General features: G+C 50.2%; 1 protein-coding gene across 1 annotated transcript; it reads right to left on the bottom strand.

Moving 5' to 3' along the window:
* Positions 1-15,851: 15,851 nt before the first annotated feature.
* On the bottom strand, positions 15,852-16,740 carry LOC144157609 (uncharacterized). Its single transcript, XM_077688439.1, has one exon. The coding sequence runs from the start codon at positions 16,738-16,740 to the stop codon at positions 16,123-16,125; it is 618 nt and encodes a 205-aa protein (XP_077544565.1). The 3' UTR covers positions 15,852-16,122.
* Between the last annotated feature and the right edge of the window lie 5,868 nt (positions 16,741-22,608).

The raw sequence follows: 22,608 nt of genomic DNA, 5'->3' as shown, positions 1-22,608 counted from the left end.
TCACCAACAGGAGAGAGCAGTAGGGGCAGGTCTGGGAGGGATCCGCAAGACTAGAAGTCCACGTTGCTCGCACAGCAGGCGTCAGTGTGACGCCCAGGCGGATTCTCCGAAGCACGACCAGCGGGTTAAGCCGCCAGGAAGGTCAGACCCACGCAGAGGGAGAAGGGCACGCGTGGAGCGCCGAAGAATATCTTTTTTTAATGAGTAGCGTGTCCGCCACTGACAACTGCAGATACAGGAGCGGGTACACCACTTGGTGCGGATGAGTGGCCGAGTCGGCGAGAGCATGCGTGGTCGTGCTCCGGCGGGTCCAAGAACGCGAACAAGGCACGGGAATGATTGCAGTACCTGGTGCACTTTACACTTAACGCCAAGTGTACTGTTTACGCGCCGAAGCTATCGAAGAGCCTGGGTGGAATCCGTCTATAATACCAAGCACGGTGGTGGGTCAGCGCAGAGCTCAGAAGCTAAAGCGCTCAGGCCATCACGAATGGCAACCATCTCCGCCAACACAGAACGAAGCAGCGCCTCCGTGAAATACGTGCATGTCTGGTTCATGGATGGCACAGTGGGGCACACAAGGCTTGTTTGGAGGATGCCGTCGGCTACCCCTGCGTCCACGTGCGCTTGGAGGCCCTCAGGTGAGTCAAGAGGGAGCGGTGGGTTGGGCTGGTTCACTTGATGGCGACTGCTTTTAGCTGCGACGCATCTCTTGCTCTCGGGTATGTCCCTCCGTTGTCGTCGCGGCGTTGTCCGCACGCTCACTGCACATGCGCAACTCTCCTCCGTTCTTCTCTCCGACAACTATGCGCAACACTCTCACTCCGTCTCATTATCATAACAACAGTTGCGCGTGTGCACTTCGCTGCTCTGGGTGCGCGCCAACCCCCCCCCCCCCCCCCCCTTCCCGGCTCCTCTCCTTTCAAAAGCGGGAATATAAGCGGGGGAGCGCACGGCGACGGATCAGTCCAGCACTCGCTCTCGCACTTGACTTGGCTTTGCTTGACGATACCTCCGTGCAAGATCTTCCGATGCAGACGTGATGGAAGCGACAGTCCCTTCAGCGAGTGGACTGACGCAATCCAATACCAGCGTCAGTCCAAACGCTCCCCCCTGATGCGCCGCATCGCATCAGGGGTCCCTCGCGGGAAGATGGGCGTAATTTTTTATGCACCCTGGAGGCCGGTTGTCCGTAACCTGAGGTTGCTGCAGGGAGGTGGTTCCGATGAGCGAGGTAGCAGAGGCGAAGCACGATTATAGTAGTGTGAAAGTGCTGCTGGGGCGGGAATTGATTGAATTTTTAAACGACGTGCCGATAGACGCTGGTGTACAATTTCATCCAGCGTGTTCAGTTGCGCCTCGGTCTGAAGTGTCGGTATAGAGGTCATGCGAGGGAGTCCGGTGATAACTCGCATTGCTTCTCTATTTGCATTTTCTAAGCGATCCCAGTCGCGCAAGGTAAGGTGATGAAACTGTGCTTGGTAAACGAGTCGAGGCTGAAAGATAGCACGCATGACTCGAGAGCAGGCACCCCCTGACTTCTGGCCGATTCGGCGGAAGAAGTGTAGCATACTGGTGGCCTTTTGTTGAGCGGAGCGTGCCCATGAGGATGCCGATCCAGCTGCACTGATTTCCAGCCCCAGTATACGCATATGATCGGTGGTGGACAGTGGTTCACCATTCAAAAGCAGGGATATCGGTGTCTGCGACAGCCGTTGTTGACCTTTCCGATTTGCAATAGACATGTAAGTAGTTTTTGATAGAGACAGCTTCAGGCCCAAAAGTGAACACCACTGTGAGCTAATGTCCACGGTAGCCTGTAGACCTGCTTGTTGATTAGACAATTTGTCGTGCACTGAACACACAGTGATATCGTCCGCATAGACGAGGAAGAACGTATCCGGTATCTGCCACGCCAAGGGTAATAGGGCCACGTTGAACATCACAGGAGGCAATACGGAGCCCTGAGGAACGCCTCGCTCCGAAACAAAGTTCCTTGCCTATGCGTATAGAGAACGAGCGGTTGTGAAGGAAGGACTTCCTAAAGTGGCATTCTGCTGGTGGAAGGCGGAGTCTCTGCAGTGTACCGATTATAGGAGAGTGGCTCACGTTATCTTACGCCCCCAGGTGTGGACGAAACCCAATTTGAGCTGGGTGATACCATCCGCATCGTTCCAGCCACCAAAAAAGGTGCGTGGCGAGCATCCGTTCCAGCAGCTTGCAAAGTGTGGATGTCAGTCCGATAGGACGGAGGTTACTCAACCGGTCTGGAGGCTTCCCAGGTTTAGGGATAGGTACCACTTCGGCGTGTTTCAAGGTGAGTGGAATGTCTCCCCTACGCCTAGATAGTGTTGAGCCAGTCGAGTAACAACCGCAGACCGGGACCGTCCATGTTCCTAACACTTCACACGTTACACCGTCTGAGCCCGGCGCTGTGCGCAGTTTAGCCTCGTCAATAGCTGCAAGGAACTCAGCCATGGTGAATGGAGCCTGTATCCCGTCAAGGTCTTCCTGGCTTGGGCGTGACCCAGCCTCTGGTGGAAGTGTGGGCAAGGTGACAAATGCTGGAAGAGCTTGGTTGTACTTCGAAAAAAAAACTGCTTGGCCACTTCTGGAGCAAACTGGCTCGGTGTACGTCCACAGGCAAGGCATGCCGTGGCTGCCGGGTCTTGGGGGCGGCCCCCAAGCTCCATACGACGAAAAGTGCGCCATACAGACGCGCTGGTAGAAGATGGGCCTAGTGAGGCACACCAGTCCAACCACCGTTGACGGGATAGCGATTTTTCACGACGGCGCGCGGCTGCAGTGAGGCGGTGCAACGAATTCCGTAATTCCGGATTTGTGGGCTGTTTATTGGCCGCCAGTTCCGCTCTGCATCGAGCTGCCCACAGGTCTAGAAGATGGAAGTCTGGTGCAGGCTTGTTCTCCTCTACCCATTAGGTGCGCGGGGCGTCCCGAAGAGCCGCACATAGCAAACGCAGCAGATCCAAGGTTTCTTTACAGAAGGACGTATTCAGGCCCTTCCTAAAGTAGTTCCAGTCTGTGACAAAGCACTGGCGTCTGTTTGAGCGCTTTATATCCGGAGCTAAACCGAGGCGAATGGGATAGTGGTCACTTCCCCAGCAGTCGGCTTCCCGGTCCCAAGACATAGCCCGGGCTTCAAGCCACCATGAAAGGTCGGAGCAGCATGAAGGGCTGCGCGGATGCTCCTGTCGACGGGCTGGGGTGTTTACAGGATTCAGGAGAGCGGAATGTGCATCGGTGTGCATCGGGCGCTAGAGTAGGGATATCCCAATGTCGGGTGCGGTGCATTGAAATCTCCACCGACCAGCACAGTGCACCGTGGGTGCGCGCGAAGGAGATGCTGAATCCAGCCTAGTCGCAACGCAGAACTCCCGCTGTGCGGGTGGACTAGTATTACCTTAGTGTGAGGCAGGCTCACTAACACGGCCACTACTACCTGCCAGCACCATGGTTCTAGGTTAATCTGAGTCTGGGGGTAACATAGACTGCGGCCTTGCCGGGTGGCTCAGATACAGCACTACACCCACGATCCGGAATGTTGGGGTGAGGCATATGCGTTGAATCCAGATTCGGAAGAGAATTAGTTTCTTGAAAGAGCAAGGCCCAAGTGGGGAGCCACGCTCGAGGAACTGCAGGAGACCCTGAGGATCGCACAGGCACACTTCAAAACACTCGGTCTAGCATTGAATAATAAAAACCGCAGGAGCTAGGCTCACAGTCAAGAAAAACCAAATAGTCGTCAACAAATCTAAAAATGCGCAATACATGCTTGTCATTGAGGTCACAGGAAACGGTTCTGTCAAGTGTGGCTAAAAACAGGTCGCTTAAAATTGGAGCAATGCAGGAACCTATGCAAATCCCCTCCTTTTCGAGGTAGGGCTTTCCATCCCAGTGAATAAATGTTGCTTGCAAATAAACGGATAAACGAAACCCCCGGCCGACACACCGACATTGTTTTGGAAGGCAATGCACCCAAAATTGTCAATGCATTCTTCAATACAACTAACAGGCAAGTCATGAGGGATCGATTAATACAAGTCTTTTACATCGATGGAAAATGCGTACATGCTTTGATGAAAACGCGGGGAAACAAAATCAAGAACCTTATCGGAATTTTTGACAAGAAACGGATTATCTACTGTCAAAAGGCGTTGTGCAGCTGAACCCAAGGAAGCGGGTTCGATTCCCGGCCGTGGTGGCCGCTTTTCTTTGGAGGCAAAAATCAGAAACGTCTGTGTGTTCGAGATTTCGGCGCACGTTTAAGATCTCCAGGTGGTCAAAATTAATCCGGAGTCCTCCACTACGGCGCGCTTCATCGCCTGTGTAGCGTCGGCGCGTTCAACCTCATAATCAATCAATCAATCAATCAATCAACCAATCAATCAATCATTTATATAACAATCCATTTAAAACCAGTTTATCTGTAGAATATGGCAGCTCCGTGCATGAATAAGGTACTGCGCTAGTAAACACAAAGTTTCTGCTTGATTCCTGGAAACTACAGTCGCTCTTTCATCAAGTAAAAACAAGGCAGCAGAACGGTAAAGTAGCATAAGCAAAAACGAGTGCTGCGCACGTTCAAATCACTTACGCGTCATGAATTGGTCCTTATCCCCTCCACCCCCTCCCGCGACTGTCCGCAAAGACTCACATAATCTTTTACTAGGAAATTTCCAGTTTCAACTGTGTTTTAACAATTTGAACATGTTTGGCATCCTCGGATCACTCGTCGCCTTCCGCTCATGTAATACACTGCAACTGTAAAATAATGAACAGCTCTATTTGTAGCAGCGGAGAGAAAGAGTGACAGGACTGGTTGCCGATTCTGCACCGATTCAACTATGTATTGCGCCATCTTTCGAGCTGCTTTTGTCTGCACGTTTATTCCCGTCAAGCTTAACTTGAATCGTTTTAGCAGTGCGCCGGCCAACCAAATAGGATATCATGCGTTGATTTAAAATGAAAGGACAAGTGCAGGAATTCTCTTTTTCTGGCATACGAATAATTAGCGAAATGTGATTTTCTAGCGCCAGTAATCACGTGTATTTAGTGATGCGACCACACGGTTTGAGAGGAACCCAACAAATCAGGTCCTGACGAATTGCAGTACTAGAAACGAAACTTGATTGTTTGTCTTTGTGACAAACGATATGGCTGAAATTGACCTGAGCATCGCGGACAATACGCTGACGTGAAACAGCTTACATATACGCAAAACTGAGTCCTGCATGCATAAGACTAACAAAATTGTCGAAACGGTGAGTTACGTTTGATAAGTTAAATTTTTACACAACTGATTAAAACCATCGGTATCGGCTTTATCCGAGTGAACACACTAAACCTGCCTTATTGTTGGACCTTTCGTGTCGATGGATATTCCAGTTTCATGGACATTCAGGCTCGACTGGACCTTCCCTCACGGTAAATCTTTCGTCTCGCTGACCACGTGACCGATTGGACCTTCCATCTTGGTGGATGTTTCGTCTCGTTGGGCAATCAGGCCAGAAGCGTCGCATATGCCGACCTCAAACGTGCCCTTTGGGATTGCTCCTTTTGCTCACAACATCTCTCAAACATAACCACATCTTTCCACGCTCCCACAAGCACTCCAGAAGACTATCATACTATAGAGAAACCTTTAGTGCACGAGATAGGGCTGTTTTCCACCAAAAGTGGCCTAGCACGGGCTGTGTAGCTGGGGTCGACTCTGGTCCCTGCAAGGCTGCCACGTCCCTGTAAAAGACGCTGCATTGCCCTCCCCTACTCCCCCTCCTATTTCCCAAACCGGCCTTTGTCCCTTCTTACCAATAAAGGTGCTACTACTACTACTTTCTTACACGTGCTCACCCCCCAGGAACCCCCCTCTTCTTAATCAAAGGCCGACCGGTGATGTGCGCATGCTCAGGCGGGAAAGACACCGGCGAAAACGTTGCCCGGAAGCCCTCCTGGGTGCTCGTGCATGGATGTGAGAAACGCCGGCCAAAATGTGACTCTGCAGGAGCCCTCCAAGAAGGCAACACAAAACGCTTGCTCTGGAGACGAAAAAAATTAACGCCGTTCCACTCCATGTGAAAGCCCAATGAAAGCTGCCAATGAACGCGGACGCTGTCGGTTAATTACGTATATTTTTCATCAAATTTACCTCCAGTTTTCTTTGCGCTAAACAACGGGGAGATGTATGACAACTCCTAGCGGTTCATGAGTTTCGAACGCTTGTGACTATATAAACTGCTTGTCTTTCGAAGCCTCTTGACACGGCGACGACAGCCGCTGCGACGGAACGCCGTGGGGCTGTACTTTTGTCAAGCGAGCGAGCTAAGACGACAAGGCGAGCCCCTAAAGTGCTCTGCACTTAAAAGGTATGAGTTATCCGAGAAACCTACAGCTTCGCTGGTGAAAACTCTTTCCAGCAAGGCATCTGTGTACCCTAGAGAGGCCGCTTTTAAGGGGATCGGTGTATTGCTACTTCATAGGAATAGATCGGGTCGTATGGAGGTAGTAAATAAAGGCCCCAGGGCTTTGATGCAGTCATACCAAGGTTTATAGTGTTCCTAAAACGTGCCAGCAATGAGTAAATTTTCAGCAGTGAAGCCGATTTTGAAGGAAACCAACCTACAGCAGAGTGGTTTCCGCATTTATCCGACAATTTTATCTTGCGAGTTTCTGCGATTTTTTTAAAGGCGATAGTCTTTCCAAAAGGGGAACAGCGCAAACTCAGACAAAACACAACAAGAAGGAAGTGACAAACACGAGCGCTGACTTACAACTGAGGTTTATTCCTTGGCTTTTCACATAGCGGCTTCATATCTCCCTCTATCATGAAATTTTCGGTTTTTCTTGTGCTTTTTTACTATCGGCATATATATGTGAAAAGCCAAGGAATAAACCTCAGTTGTAAGTCAGCGCTCGTGTTTGTCACCTCCTTCTTCTTGTGTCTTGTCTGAGTTTGCGCTGTTCCCCTTTTGTAATCATGCACCAACTCGCCCAATCCTTAACCTTTGCAAGCGATAGTCTTTCTTGGGCTACTTACACGTAGAAATTTTGGTCTGCCTGTATGTCTCTCTGTCTGTACGTCTGTCTGTTTGTGACTCGATTCCGCCACATGGCCAAAGTGGAGCAGGATCTGCGCAATAGGCTATATACCCACAGCCAAATCTAAACGTGGAAGTCCGGTTTTAATGCTCATACTTGTCAATATTGTTGAAAAAGAACAAGGCATTACGCAATTTAAGGCAGAAAATCCATACATGAGTTATATTTGCTGCGTTCCTTTATAAAAAAGGAACGTGGTTGATCCCTCTTTCATAGGAATCGGTAGAACACGAAGGTGAAATGTGCGTTCACGGGATCAGTTGAATGTTTATTCTGCGTCGATATGTACTTGCACATCGTTATTTATTGCACGCGCAGGAGCATTGCGTAAACCCGAATGAAACCACACGCGCTCGCACACCATTCGAACGAAACCGAACGGGTTGCCAGCGAATCGTTTGGTGAACTCACGGTCCGCTGCAGCAAAAGAGCATGATTTGCGGGGCTGTCTTGTGGGTGGGCTTTGCGAGCGATGACCTGCCGGTGCGTCGCTATGGCAAATGTGCGACCACTGCGTTACTGCTCCGTGGAGTGTACGACAGACGGTTGCGTTGCGATGAGCTCAGATGGCGCCAACTGTCGGCGCTCATTAGCATCGTGATGCACTAATTCGCTTCACCTCTTAGGAGCACCATCTAGACGGGGAAGGTTACAGCAGAGTGCTTCAATGCATTAAGGACTCTGGTTATAGGAAGGATATACGGCGCGTTCATACAGCTGTCCGCGCTTCAGCTCATAGTCCAGTTGGTAAATTGCCTGGCTAGTCACGTTGTGGCGACGGAGTTCCCGGCTCGAATCCTTTTATTTTTCTTCAGTGCCAATCTCGGACAGCAACATCAGGCACGAGGTGCAATGACAAAGAAAAGACCACAGTAATGCGGCCATGCCCCCCACAGCCGGTGTTGTCATTTTAAATTCCCTACGCGTAGCTGAGGGTTCAATTTTTGACAACCACTCTGGTGGAGAGTTCTTTGCTCTGTGAACTTCAACAAACTGTGACACACTTTCCCGAAAATACTGTTACGTTGGTCATGCGTCTACATCACAATGAAGCGAACGCCAAATGGTGTCCAGGCCCAACAACATGACACTGTGAAATGGCACACCGCCCTCTCTATCAATTCACAAAAAACGTATGCCGTGTGGGCTAAGTGGAAAATTTTTCTGGAGTGACCGTTGGAGGACATTACAAAGGAACACTGCGGCCCAACAATGAAGAAAGACATGCTCCACAGTTTCGGGTTGTTTGCAAATAGGACAGTAGGTTCCCCGTGGCACTGAGAGCTCCCTTTCTTTCATCCAAGTTGCGACTGAAAGTGTACGAGTGTGCAATTTAAGCAAAAAAGTCTTTGCCCGAGGTGGCACTTCCATTCGCTTCACTCGTTTTAACACATCTTGTCGTTGACCATTGCTGTATAGAGCTCTATAAAGTGGCACTGGGAAGATTACGTCGCATACAACCTTATATAATTTTTCCCTGGTTACATTGGCCAGATATTGCATTTAAAAACCGGTTGCTAAAACAATTTCTTTACAAAATAATGACAAAATAATTTCTTTAAAATATCCATGAACACCACCTGGCATGCAACTTGAAGAAACCACAAATTCTGGCAAAGCATGCCTTAACCGAACTTCCTTTACTGTGCGCAGAAAAGGGTCCTGTACATCGCGCAAAAACAAAAATCGGCTTACGAGTTGCCGTACAAGCAGGCGAGTCAGTTCTAAACCGCCGTCACGGATTCCCCGAAACAAATTCGCCCTACTGCTCCTCTCCCACGTGGACCCCCACACAAAAACGGCAAATACGCGATGTAGCATCTGGACATTCAAACGTGAACAAAGCCGCACTTGAATGACAAACGAAAGCTTTGCCACAAAGAAACGATTACAAGTCGTGGCTCGTGAACACAGTTGCTTTCAGTTTTTCTGCTTTCTCTTCCGGTGTTCGCACCTTCCCCCGCTAGTAAGGCTCACTGTCGGGATAGTATTCCGGAGGGGTTCCCAAGGACTTTACTGGGGTGGTTACCCAAGTTACATTAGCAAAGATCGCTGGCGTTGACATCCATTCACCGTGCCAAAACCGAAATTCACCAGACGTCCCGTGACCTCACCAAAATGTTTCACTGTTCCCACGGCAAACATCACGCTTCCTTTGTTCGAACAAACAACGGCAATGTCGTCAGTATAGGCTAGCAGTTTGACCTCTGTCTCCTATTGTTTAAATCCACATATTTTACTATTATGAATGATGCTCAGGCACAGCGCTTCAATGTATACACAAAACAATAAAGGACTCAGGGGGCAGCCCTGGCGCACCGAACGCTGCACCTGGATGACCGCTCCCAATTCCTTATTCACTATCAACCATGTAGTGCAGTTCCGGTACACCAGCGCCACTCCCCGTCCAATGACAGAATCAAGGTTGGTGTACTCTAAAACATAAAGCAGGATCTTGTGGGAGACGCAGTCAAAGGCTTTCTCCTGGTGGAGCTGGAGAGTCGCCACGCCCGAGCGAATTGCACCCGGCTGGAATCCTGGCGCAGCCGCGTCAATGGAACTTTTTCTGGCGATGTCATTTCCGTGACGGATATGACGTCATATGTGACGTCCCGGCATAAAACACTTTCGTGTTAAAATTCATGGATGATTAATTTTTGCCATAGCAAATGCAACGCTACATCCACTATATTCACTCTCACCTGCTGTCTTCGGCGGCACTACAGCTTCTGACGGAATTTTAAGAAATCAAGCGGCAACACCAACGAAAGATTCCACTAGGTAGGTTACACGTTCTGCTTGGAACGCATGTGGAGTAGGGTGACGTGGTTCTATAAACGTTGTATTAGGGTACCTCGATTCGCGCGCGTCTTTGCCGTACGGCAACGCTGGCATCGAGGCACCAGCTTGAAGCAGTGGAACGCGGTAAATTGAAATTGATTTGCGCAAACCTCTAGCGTGTTATGTTGATAGGAGCGCGACGGGAAAAGAACAGCATGAGAGGTGAGCTGGAAAGTAAGGGAGACATTTACTTTCCAGGGGAGCCAGCCGACTATCGTCTTTCGTCAGCATTTGCAGCCAAAGGAGCAGATACGCTGCCAATTTTTTTTTCTGACCTTACGAACGTGAAATATCGCCTGCACAAAAAACGGTTGGGGTAACAAGGCACGGCGTAGTATTTCACGGCTTAAAACACAAGTCACGACTATCCATCGGTATCGTATGACCAACTACTATTTGTATGGTCGCGAGAGCACTGGCGATGACAGCTCCATTAGAGAGTAGGCGACTTTCCTAAGCAGTCCTCTTCACGTCTCATAGACATTATTAAATAAAAGGTTCTATTAAGTTTGCTTTTGCGGCCTTCGGTGTTCCGTAAGTTCCGTAATTTAGATACCGGAATTTCTACTGAAGCTTCAAAAAAGTCGCCAGCCGGCTTTCTGCAGCGTCACGCGTTGATCGTTTGACTAGTGGGATGCAGCTCGCACAGTGCCAGAAGCGCCAACTACGGGGGGGGCAGTGGGGCTCGTGCCCCCCCCGGACGGCTTTACGGGGGGGCAGAGCCCCCTCCGGCCCCGGCTGAGGATTTTTTTGAAGGGCTTGGCTCGGCTCTGCGCCCGTCGACATCGGACTGTTGGCCGTCCTGTCTGCCAACTATTGTTTACAATAGGGGTTGGGATCTTGAAAGACAGTTCCGTCCTCCCGACGGGCAGGGGGAAACGCAGGGCCGTGTCGCTTTTCTTCATGGTGAGTTAGACTTGCTCAGTGTGCGGATTGTTGACAACAATGCAGCGCTGCGCTTGGCTATGGTGGCTAGCTTGGCTTCAGCAGCACGCCAGCAAAGCGACATTTTGTCGGGAGCATAGATCGGCGCACTCACTCGTGAGTGCACTCATTTGTACTCATGTGTACTCAAACTCACGAGTGAGTACGATGATGAGTGAGTACACACCCAGATTAAAAAATCCAATCCAATCCAATCCAAACCAATCCTAGCCAAGCCAAGCCAATCCAATCGAATCCAATCCGATGCCCCTCGCGTGAGAGTGTTATAGCGCCGAAATCGCGCCACCACACGAACGCGGGATGTTGACGTCACGATCACGCCACAGATGTTAGCGATCCCAGCGGGCGCGAGCGACAAATTGGGCCCATCTCCCCGCGAGGGGGACTCGAGTAAATGCGTCGCATAGGGGGTGGGTGTATTGCGTTAACGTTAACGTTTAGTGTTTGGGGAGTTGGTGGTAGTGAATGCGTTGTATCAGCAGCTTCTTGACGTAGTTTGAATGAGTCGAAGAAATTTCGTCAGAGAGCGCTCGTCAGCAGTAATTTGAATGAGTCAACGATATAAGGCGCGTATATAGCGTCCGATTCTGTGTCGGCTTTGTGGCGCAGTGGTTACAGCGCTAGGTACATAGCGTTCCGCCCGCAGGGTCGAGGGATCGAAACCTGGCGTCGGATAGTATTTTCTCTTTATATAGTAGGGACAACGAAGATGCGGACTACGGACGCCAACGCGGGTGACATCGTGAGTTACTAAAATGCTCTGCATTTAAAAGTGAGTATGATGGCGATTGAGTACAGGGGTAAGTTTACTACTCGTGAGTACAGAACTCAGGAGTACACTACTCATGAATATGAGTGCTCATGAGTACAATACTCATGAGCATGAGTACTCATGAGTATGAGTATTGGTGAGTATGGTACTCATGAGTACACAGTACTCATGATTACAATACTCATGAATACTGTATTTTCGAGTGCTTGCACTCGTGAGTACATGCACTCTTGAGTACAGGAGTGCAAACAAGCTCTATCACAAACTCAAGTCTGGACGCACGTGTACGAGTTTCGGACATTTAGCGGTGGCGCTGTGCTGCTTAACTCTCAAGGATGGTAAAATCAGGCAACGAAAACTGCACCTCCCTCCATTGCCTGTCCTTGCTTGGCGCTGTTAGCGTTTTTCGGCGGTTGCTCGCTAAGGGGTCGCGGTGAAAAGGGAAAAACGAGGGGGTTAAGTCCCGCTGGGAAGCGCGGCCACAGTTGCTCTGTTTCTACGGCACCTGTTGATTGGAGCAGTTATTTTTGTTTACAAATGCGCGGCCTGGGAACGCGTAGCTGCTTCGTTCCGCTTGCTTCATTCAAATTGTTTTAGAGGAAGCGGTGCGGTCTGCTCACAATGCATGCACTACGCGCACCGAAGTCAGTCTTTTCCGGTCCTAAAGGAGCACTGACACGAAAATTTTATGTTACACTTTTATTGCTTTTATCGATGCTTAATTGCCTTGCAAACCTGAAACAGCACTTCAAATAGTTCAGCGCGCGATAGTTAATTACATTGGACGGCCTGAAAATTGTTTCTTTCAAATTCCCGCGCTTTCATCCCGAACGGCGCATATGACTGACTCCCTGCCTGACCTCACCGCTTTGTGCGGACGTCCCCGGCGCCCGCTTGAGAGGGTGTTGCGCCCGCTCGCCGCTCGTGGGTCCGCCCGCATGAAGTGACGTGACGAGCTTTTGACGACCGCTGCCGCGTCACTTCTTTTGGCTCTCCCTTGATGATGTCACGCTGATGTCCATTTGCTGAGTGGCGCTCTGCGCGCTGCTCCGTCGGCGTGATAAATGAGATACAATTAAACTATGTTCTTCACGTCGCAGGCCGCTCATATTTCACCCAGGGTATTCTGTTGAGTGAAGGAAGCGAACTGTGCAATAATATTAACGCCGAAAATTGGTGTCAGTGCTCCTTTAAGCAGTTTCCATAGATGCATGTTATGCTCTGGAGCCGTTTCGTGAGCGGAACCGCTCATTTAAACAGTCGCAGTTAGTTTACGTGATTCGCGTGAAATTGACTGCATGGTTTGTATCAACCACATCAATCAATCAATCAATCAATCAATCAATCAATCAATCAATCAATCAATCAATCAATCAATCAATCAATCAATCAAGAGCTTTATTATCACAAGACAGGAAAAAGGTTTACAGACTATTTGGACCGATAGCCAGGAGGCTAGTTTCCGGTCCAATACAAAAATGCACATACAAATGAGTCGCAGGTATCCACCAAGTTTCGAAGATAAAGAAAATGAACAAAACAGGCAAAGAATAAATGAAACACAAAACAGTATAAACATCCACCATAATCACAATCGCATCATTAAACTACATTCTGTTTATCCAAATAAAACATCTTGCAAGACAATTTGAAGTTCCTCGCAGTTTTCACTTGAATAGGTACATCGTTCCACACTTTGGCACCGTAGAATTCAATAAGCCTTTCGCCATAAACGTTATGACACATTGGCAAGTTGAAGTTGGCGTTGGATGCTTGCCTAGTGCTCCGAACAGGGATAGAAAACCGTGCTAAGGGTACAGGAAAGTTATGGTCTATAATTGTGTTTACTAAAAGAGATATTTTGTATTCCCGAATAGTTGAAAAAGAAAGTACACGAAATTCCTTAAAAATTGTATTGACAGGACGGTTGAATGCAGAAAATGATATTATTCTTAGTGCTCGTCGTTGTAATCGATATAACGGCGTAAAATATGTTTCATAGGTAAGCCCCCAGGCTTCCGTACAATAAATAATGTGGCACTGAAATAAAGTGAAGTATAAAGATCGTAACATACTACATGGGAAGAAAGACCGCGCTTTGGTTAACGTGAAACAACTAAACGCAAGTTTTTTACACACCTTTTGTATTTGTTCTTTCCAATGTAGGTGTGAATCAAAGACAACACCCAGATATTTGAAGGAAGTTACATTCTCAATTGGTTTGTCGTTTATATACACACTAAAAGAACTATTATCAATTACTTTTCTCCTCGAGTGAAAGATGACACATTTAGTTTTGTCGGTGTTTATGGTTAACTTACTTTTCAAAAACCATGAGTAGATACTGTCCATTTCAGCTAGTATGGTATCTTGCATTTCAGATAGAGAATCACCGCAAAATATAATTGCGGTGTCATCCGCATACATTAGTATTTTGGAGTTCTGTATTGCGAGTGGGAGATCATTTACATACAAGGAAAATAAAATAGGACCTAAAACTGATCCTTGCGGAACACCACATGTTAAGTCACTGTATGAAGAATGGTGATTATCGATTACCACTTTCTGTTTTCTAGATGAAAGATAGCTCGCAAATAATTTAAGGGAGTTGCCAATTATACCATATTTTTCCAGTTTATTTATTAGAATTGAATGATTAACCGAGTCAAAAGCTTTTTTAATGTCCAAAAACACTCCTATTGCCAACTGATTTTTGTGAAGAGCGCTGTTTATAACTTGAGCAAGTGTTACAACGGCCGAGGACGTAGTCCTGTTGGGAACAAAGCCATGCTGCTGCGGGCAAATTACGTGATTTTCCTGGAGATATTTTTTAAGCTGTATAGATATTAATTTCTCGAAAATGGTATTAATTACGCTTAACACAGATATTGGTCTGTAACTATTTGGATTGTTCGGATCTCCAGTCTTATAAACTGGAACAACTCGTGCAATTTTAAGTACATTTGGATAAGAACCGGAGTTAATTGCATGATTAATTATATGATGAAGGGGAACCGACAGAATGTCAATGTTTTGTTTCACTACTTTCGCTTGTATTGCGTCATAACCGACAGCTTTATTCTCCGATAGCTGGTTTACGATATTTATTATATCTCCCTGCGTTACTGTATTAATATTGAAAACATTATTGGTCATTGGAAAATCTTCAGCTTCGTCTGCGATAGGTCCGTTGCTAGCAATTTTACCTATGTTGGTGAAATAGGTATTGAAATAATTGCAGACATCAGTAGAGGGGTTGTCGGGTACAACAGTATCTTTCCGGCTCGTTCCGATAACATCATTTACAATTCTCCAGACCTTCCTATTATCACCCCCGTGACGAGCGATAAGATCTGTGTAATATTGTTTTTTTGACTTCCTCATCATTGCGACCGACTTATTCCGGTAATACTTAAATTGACTATGGTAGTAGTCATTTGTTTTATTATTCTTCCATCTTCGGTAATATGAATCCTTTTTTTTGAGCACGTCAAGTATAGCAGTACTCAACCAAGGACAAATTGCTTGTTGGTAATTATGTCGGGAACACTGACGCGTTGATTGTTCAATTGCCCTTGTAATGCTTTGCACAAAGGTTTCACATTCTATCTGTACGTCCTCATCATACATGTCTTCAAAAGAGACAGAATTCAGTAACGTTCTTACGAGATCATAATCTACTCGAGTTTTCCGTTTCACGGGAACATCAGACACGGAATTCTGGTATTTTGGGGGCAAAAACACAAACGTTGGGCAGTGGTCAGCGATAGCAACATCCCATACACCAGCAGATACATTCATATCAATGTTGCATAGTATGTGATCAATTAAAGTGGCCGAGTTATTGGTTATTCGTGTAGGTTCTGCGATAACATTTTGGACGTGAAATGAAGGTAGCAAATATGTATAATCGGGGCAATCATCCTTTGACAAATCAATATTAAAATCACCACAAATAATTAAAGAATCATTCGATGTTGTAGTAGATAACAAAATACTTTCCATGGCCGAAATGAAATCACTTTTGCTTGAGTTTGGAGGACGGTAGATAACACCGACAGTGATACCGCCTTTGATGCGAACAAAAAGGGATTCAACTGCGTCTTTAGTAAACGTGCATTCGTTGAGATAGTAGCTATCTACTTTCCGTCTTAGAAACAGCGCTACGCCCCCTCCACGTGCCGAACATTTTCTAGGTTGGGAATGCATATAGTAACCGGGAATTTCTGCTGTCTCGCCCTCTCTAAGCCAAGTTTCCGTAACCGCGATTATATCGAAGCTGAACGTAAATTTAGACACATAAGCAATCAACGTGTCCAAATTCTTTCGTATGCTACGTACGTTACAGTGCAAAACGGTCAGATAACCATGCTCAAGTCGCATATGTTCAATTTGAGCTGTGGTGTAAGCCATATTCCGACTTTCACTTCGTATCAGTTGAATGGTTCTTATACCACTTGAGCAAGATCATCCATGCATGAAATGTGAACGGCCCTGGAGTTATCCGTTCTGCGCATCAGAATTTTTCCATCTGCCACCCACGTGAACTTCCAATTTTTATCGCGTTTCGCCTTCAGAGCACACCCTAGAAGAACCTTTTTTGCAGGACAGAGATGCTCATTTATATATATTGGTTCTGTTCCAGGGAGACCCAAGTTGGATGTGTTCAACCGTAATTTTTTTGCTTCCTTCAGTATTTTGTCCCTTGCTGTACGTGATGTAAATTTGACAATGATGTTGGATTTAGTTTTATCTTTGGTAGGCACACGATGAACAACATCAATATCCGATTCTTTGACCGGAACCTTGAGACAGGCGGAGATGGCTGTAGTTGTGGCCAGAAGATCCTCATTCTGAACTTCCGGTATTCCCTTTATCTCCAGGTTTTCCCGGCGGCTGTACTGCTGCAGATCAATGAGCTCCTTCTTCGTTTCGTTCAGCTCTTTCATGAGGCGGCTGGTTTCTATCCTCACCGCCTGCTGTTCTGCCCTAGCATCAGCAAGTTGTTTCCTGACGTCTGTAATTTCGGTTTTGAATTCCTCAAACATCTTGTTGAAGAAATCCATGCCTTTTTTCACAGCGCCAAGTTGAGTTTCAAAAACCTTAGTAAGGTCTGCTTTTAATTCGCCCTGACCTTTTTGAAACTTCTCAGCCATGTCCGCGAGTGCCTTACAAAGCTCTTTAATCGTGGAGGGTTGTCTGTCGCCCATTTCTAGCACACACTTGGAGCAGTCCAGTAGCCAATGTATAACTTAATGGCTGCGATAGCCTTTGCACGTACCTGCTAAAAAAATGCAGTGGTTTTAGTAGCGATTCCGCCCAGCGGCTGCCTGGACTGCTCCGATGTGATGGCCCTTCCTGGTCAGCAAGCCCTTATGTAGCCGTTCATGCCATGACGTCCGTGTCTCTCTGGCTGCGCAGGCGCTGTCGTCGCTCAGATGCCGATTTCTCTGCCGCCGGCACGTTTGCGATGCAACGATGAAGGGGCCATGACTGTTCAAAGGCTGTGCCGCTGAAGATTCCGGCTGCTAAAAAAATGCAGTGGTTTTAGTAGCGATTCCGCCCAGCGGCTGCCTGGACTGCTCCGATGTGATGGCCCTTCCTGGTCAGCAAGCCCTTATGTAGCCGTTCATGCCGTGACGTCCGTGTCTCTCTGGCTGCGCAGGCGCTGTCGTCGCTCGGATGCCGATTTCTCTGCCGCCGGCACGTTTGCGATGCTACGATGAAGGGGCCATGACTGTTCAAAGGCTGTGCCGCTGAAGATTCCGGCTGCTAAAAAAATGCAGTGGTTTTAGTAGCGATTCCGCCCAGCGGCTGCCTGGACTGCTCCGATGTGATGGCCCTTCCTGGTCAGCAAGCCCTTATGTAGCCGTTCATGCCGTGACGTCCGTGTCTCTCTGGCTGCGCAGGCGCTGTCGTCGCTCGGATGCCGATTTCTCTGCCGCCGGCACGTTTGCGATGCTATGATGAAGGGGCCATGACTGTTCAAAGGCTGTGCCGCTGAAGATTCCGGCTGCGAAAAAAATGCAGTGGTTTTAGTAGCGATTCCGCCCAGCGGCTGCCTGGACTGCTCCGATGTGATGGCCCTTCGTGGTCAGCAAGCCCTTATGTAGCCGTTCATGCCGTGACGTCCGTGTCTCTCTGGCTGCGCAGGCGCTGTCGTCGCTCGGATGCCGATTTCTCTGCCGCCGGCACGTTTGCGATGCTACGATGAAGGGGCCATGACTGTTCAAAGGCTGTGCCGCTGAAGATTCCGGCTGCTAAAAAAATGCAGTGGTTTTAGTAGCGATTCCGCCCAGCGGCTGCCTGGACTGCTCCGATGTTATGGCCCTTCCTGGTCAGCAAGCCCTTATGTAGCCGTTCATGCCGTGACGTCCGTCTCTCTCTGGCTGCGCAGGCGCTGTCGTCGCTCGGATGCCGATTTCTCTGCCGCCGGCACGTTTGCGATGCTACGATGAAGGGGCCATGACTGTTCAAAGGCTGTACCGCTGAAGATTCCGGCTGCTAAAAAAATGCAGTGGTTTTAGTAGCGATTCCGCCCAGCGGCTGCCTGGACTGCTCCGATGTTATGGCCCTTCCTGGTCAGCAAGCCCTTATGTAGCCGTTCATGCCGTGACGTCCGTGTCTCTCTGGCTGCGCAGGCGCTGTCGTCGCTCGGATGCCGATTTCTCTGCCGCCGGCACGTTTGCGATGCTACGATGAAGGGGCCATGACTGTTCAAAGGCTGTGCCGCTGAAGATTCCGGCTGCTAAAAAAATGCAGTGGTTTTAGTAGCGATTCCGCCCAGCGGCTGCCTGGACTGCTCCGATGTGATGGCCCTTCCTGGTCAGCAAGCCCTTATGTAGCCGTTCATGCCGTGACGTCCGTGTCTCTGGCTGCGCAGGCGCTGTCGTCGCTCGGATGCCGATTTCTCTGCCGCCGGCACGTTTGCGATGCTACGATGAAGGGGCCATGACTGTTAAAAGGCTGTGCCGCTGAAGATTCCGGCTGCTAAAAAATGCAGTGGTTTTAGTAGCGATTCCGCCCAGCGGCTGCCTGGACTGCTCCGATGTGATGGCCCTTCCTGGTCAGCAAGCCCTTATGTAGCTGTTCATGCCGTGACGTCCGTGTCTCTCTGGCTGCGCAGGCGCTGTCGTCGCTCGGATGCCGATTTCTCTGCCGCCGGCACGTTTGCGATGCTACGATGAAGGGGCCATGACTGTTCAAAGGCTGTGCCGCTGAAGATTCCGGCAGCTAAAAAAATGCAGTGGTTTTAGTAGCGATTCCGCCCAGCGGCTGCCTGGACTGCTCCGATGTGATGGCCCTTCCTGGTCAGCAAGCCCTTATGTAGCCGTTCATGCCGTGACGTCCGTGTCTCTCTGGCTGCGCAGGCGCTGTCGTCGCTCGGATGCCGATTTCTCTGCCGCCGGCACGTTTGCGATGCTACGATGAAGGGGCCATGACTGTTCAAAGGCTGTGCCGCTGAAGATTCCGGCTGCTAAAAAAATGCAGTGGTTTTAGTAGCGATTCTGCCCAGCGGCTGCCTGGACTGCTCCGATGTGATGGCCCTTCCTGGTCAGCAAGCCCTTATGTAGCCGTTCATGCCGTGACGTCCGTGTCTCTCTGGCTGCGCAGGCGCTGTCGTCGCTCGGATGCCGATTTCCCTGCCGCCGGCACGTTTGCGATGCTACGATGAAGGGGCCATGACTGTTCAAAGGCTGTGCCGCTGAAGATTCCGGCTGCGAAAAAAATGCAGTGGTTTTAGTAGCGATTCCGCCCAGCGGCTGCCTGGACTGTTCCGATGTGATGGCCCTTCCTGGTCAGCAAGCCTTTATGTAGCCGTTCATGCCGTGACGTCAGTGTCTCTCTGGCTGCGCAGGCGCTGTCGTCGCTCGGATGCCGATTTCTCTGCCGCCGGCACGTTTGCGATGCTACGATGAAGGGGCCATGACTGTTCAAAGGCTGTGCCGCTGAAGATTCCGGCTGCTAAAAAAATGCAGTGGTTTTAGTAGCGATTCCGCCCAGCGCCTGCCTGGACTGCTCCGATGTGATGGCCCTTCCTGGTCAGCAAGCCCTTATGTAGCCGTTCATGCCGTGACGTCCGTGTCTCTCTGGCTGCGCAGGCGCTGTCGTCGCTCGGATGCCGATTTCTCTGCCGCCGGCACGTTTGCGATGCTACGATGAAGGGGCCATGACTGTTCAAAGGCTGTGCCGCTGAAGATTCCGGCTGCTAAAAAAATGCAGTGGTTTTAGTAGCGATTCCGCCCAGCGGCTGCCTGGACTGCTCCCATGTGATGGCCCTTCCTGGTCAGCAAGCCCTTATGTAGCCGTTCATGCCGTGACGTCCTTGTCTCTCTGGCTGCGCAGGCGCTGTCGTCGCTCGGATGCCGATTTCTCTGCCGCCGGCACGTTTGCGATGCTACGATGAAGGGGCCATGACTGTTCAAAGGCTGTGCCGCTGAAGATTCCGGCTGCGAAAAAAATGCAGTGGTTTTAGTAGCGATTCCGCCCAGCGGCTGCCTGGACTGCTCCGATGTGATGGCCCTTCCTGGTCAGCAAGCCCTTATGTAGCCGTTCATGCCGTGACGTCCGTGTCTCTCTGGCTGCGCAGGCGCTGTCGTCGCTCGGATGCCGATTTCTCTGCCGCCGGCACGTTTGCGATGCTACGATGAAGGGGCCATGACTGTTCAAAGGCTGTGCCGCTGAAGATTCCGGCTGCGAAAAAAATGCAGTGGTTTTAGTAGCGATTCCGCCCAGCGGCTGCCTGGACTGCTCCGATGTGATGGCCCTTCCTGGTCAGCAAGCCCTTATGTAGCCGTTCATGCCGTGACGTCCGTGTCTCTCTGGCTGCGCAGGCGCTGTCGTCGCTCGGATGCCGATTTCTCTGCCGCCGGCACGTTTGCGATGCTACGATGAAGGGGCCATGACTGTTCAAAGGCTGTGCCGCTGAAGATCCCGGCTGCTAAAAAAATGCAGTGGTTTTAGTAGCGATTCCGCCCAGCGGCTGCCTGGACTGCTCCGCTGTGATGGCCCTTCCTGGTCAGCAAGCCCTTATGTAGCCGTTCATGCCGTGACGTCCTTGTCTCTCTGGCTGCGCAGGCGCTGTCGTCGCTCGGATGCCGATTTCTCTGCCGCCGGCACGTTTGCGATGCTACGATGAAGGGGCCATGACTGTTCAAAGGCTGTGCCGCTGAAGATTCCGGCTGCGAAAAAAATGCAGTGGTTTTAGTAGCGATTCCGCCCAGCGGCTGCCTGGACTGCTCCGATGTGATGGCCCTTCCTGGTCAGCAAGCCCTTATGTAGCCGTTCATGCCGTGACGTCCGTGTCTCTCTGGCTGCGCAGGCGCTGTCGTCGCTCGGATGCCGATTTCTCTGCCGCCGGCACGTTTGCGATGCTACGATGAAGGGGCCATGACTGTTCAAAGGCTGTGCCGCTGAAGATTCCGGCTGCGAAAAAAATGCAGTGGTTTTAGTAGCGATTCCGCCCAGCGGCTGCCTGGACTGCTCCGATGTGATGGCCCTTCCTGGTCAGCAAGCCCTTATGTAGCCGTTCATGCCGTGACGTCCGTGTCTCTCTGGCTGCGCAGGCGCTGTCGTCGCTCGGATGCCGATTTCTCTGCCGCCGGCACGTTTGCGATGCTACGATGAAGGGGCCATGACTGTTCAAAGGCTGTGCCGCTGAAGATTCCGGCTGCGAAAAAAATGCAGTGGTTTTAGTAGCGATTCCGCCCAGCGGCTGCCTGGACTGCTCCGATGTTATGGCCCTTCCTGGTCAGCAAGCCCTTATGTAGCCGTTCATGCCGTGACGTCCGTGTCTCTCTGGCTGCGCAGGCGCTGTCGTCGCTCGGATGCCGATTTCTCTGCCGCCGGCACGTTTGCGATGCTACGATGAAGGGGCCATGACTGTTCAAAGGCTGTGCCGCTGAAGATTCCGGCTGCGAAAAAAATGCAGTGGTTTTAGTAGCGATTCCGCCCAGCGGCTGCCTGGACTGCTCCGATGTGATGGCCCTTCCTGGTCAGCAAGCCCTTATGTAGCCGTTCATGCCGTGACGTCCGTGTCTCTCTGGCTGCGCAGGCGCTGTCGTCGCTCGGATGCCGATTTCTCTGCCGCCGGCACGTTTGCGATGCTACGATGAAGGGGCCATGACTGTTCAAAGGCTGTGCCGCTGAAGATTCCGGCTGCGAAAAAAATGCAGTGGTTTTAGTAGCGATTCCGCCCAGCGGCTGCCTGGACTGCTCCGATGTGATGGCCCTTCCTGGTCAGCAAGCCCTTATGTAGCCGTTCATGCCGTGACGTCCGTGTCTCTCTGGCTGCGCAGGCGCTGTCGTCGCTCGGATGCCGATTTCTCTGCCGCCGGCACGTTTGCGATGCTACGATGAAGGGGCCATGACTGTTCAAAGGCTGTGCCGCTGAAGATTCCGGCTGCGAAAAAAATGCAGTGGTTTTAGTAGCGATTCCGCCCAGCGGCTGCCTGGACTGCTCCGATGTGATGGCCCTTCCTGGTCAGCAAGCCCTTATGTAGCCGTTCATGCCGTGACGTCCGTGTCTCTCTGGCTGCGCAGGCGCTGTCGTCGCTCGGATGCCGATTTCTCTGCCGCCGGCACGTTTGCGATGCTACGATGAAGGGGCCATGACTGTTCAAAGGCTGTGCCGCTGAAGATTCCGGCTGCGAAAAAAATGCAGTGGTTTTAGTAGCGATTCCGCCCAGCGGCTGCCTGGACTGCTCCGATGTGATGGCCCTTCCTGGTCAGCAAGCCCTTATGTAGCCGTTCATGCCGTGACGTCCGTGTCTCTCTGGCTGCGCAGGCGCTGTCGTCGCTCGGATGCCGATTTCTCTGCCGCCGGCACGTTTGCGATGCTACGATGAAGGGGCCATGACTGTTCAAAGGCTGTGCCGCTGAAGATTCCGGCTGCGAAAAAAATGCAGTGGTTTTAGTAGCGATTCCGCCCAGCG

This window comes from Haemaphysalis longicornis, unplaced genomic scaffold, assembly GCF_048455015.1.
Source record: "Haemaphysalis longicornis isolate Haplotype H1 unplaced genomic scaffold, Haemaphysalis longicornis Haplotype H1 scaffold_10, whole genome shotgun sequence".
Classification (NCBI taxonomy): domain Eukaryota; kingdom Metazoa; phylum Arthropoda; class Arachnida; order Ixodida; family Ixodidae; genus Haemaphysalis; species Haemaphysalis longicornis.
Note: the sequence above shows the minus strand (reverse complement) of the source record. Positions and strands in the feature narration are given on the sequence as shown.

Bases quoted from the DNA above. Each gene is read 5' to 3' on its own strand.
- LOC144157609 (XM_077688439.1), bottom strand. From the start codon at position 16,740: ATGGATTTCTTCAACAAGATGTTTGAGGAATTCAAAACCGAAATTACA.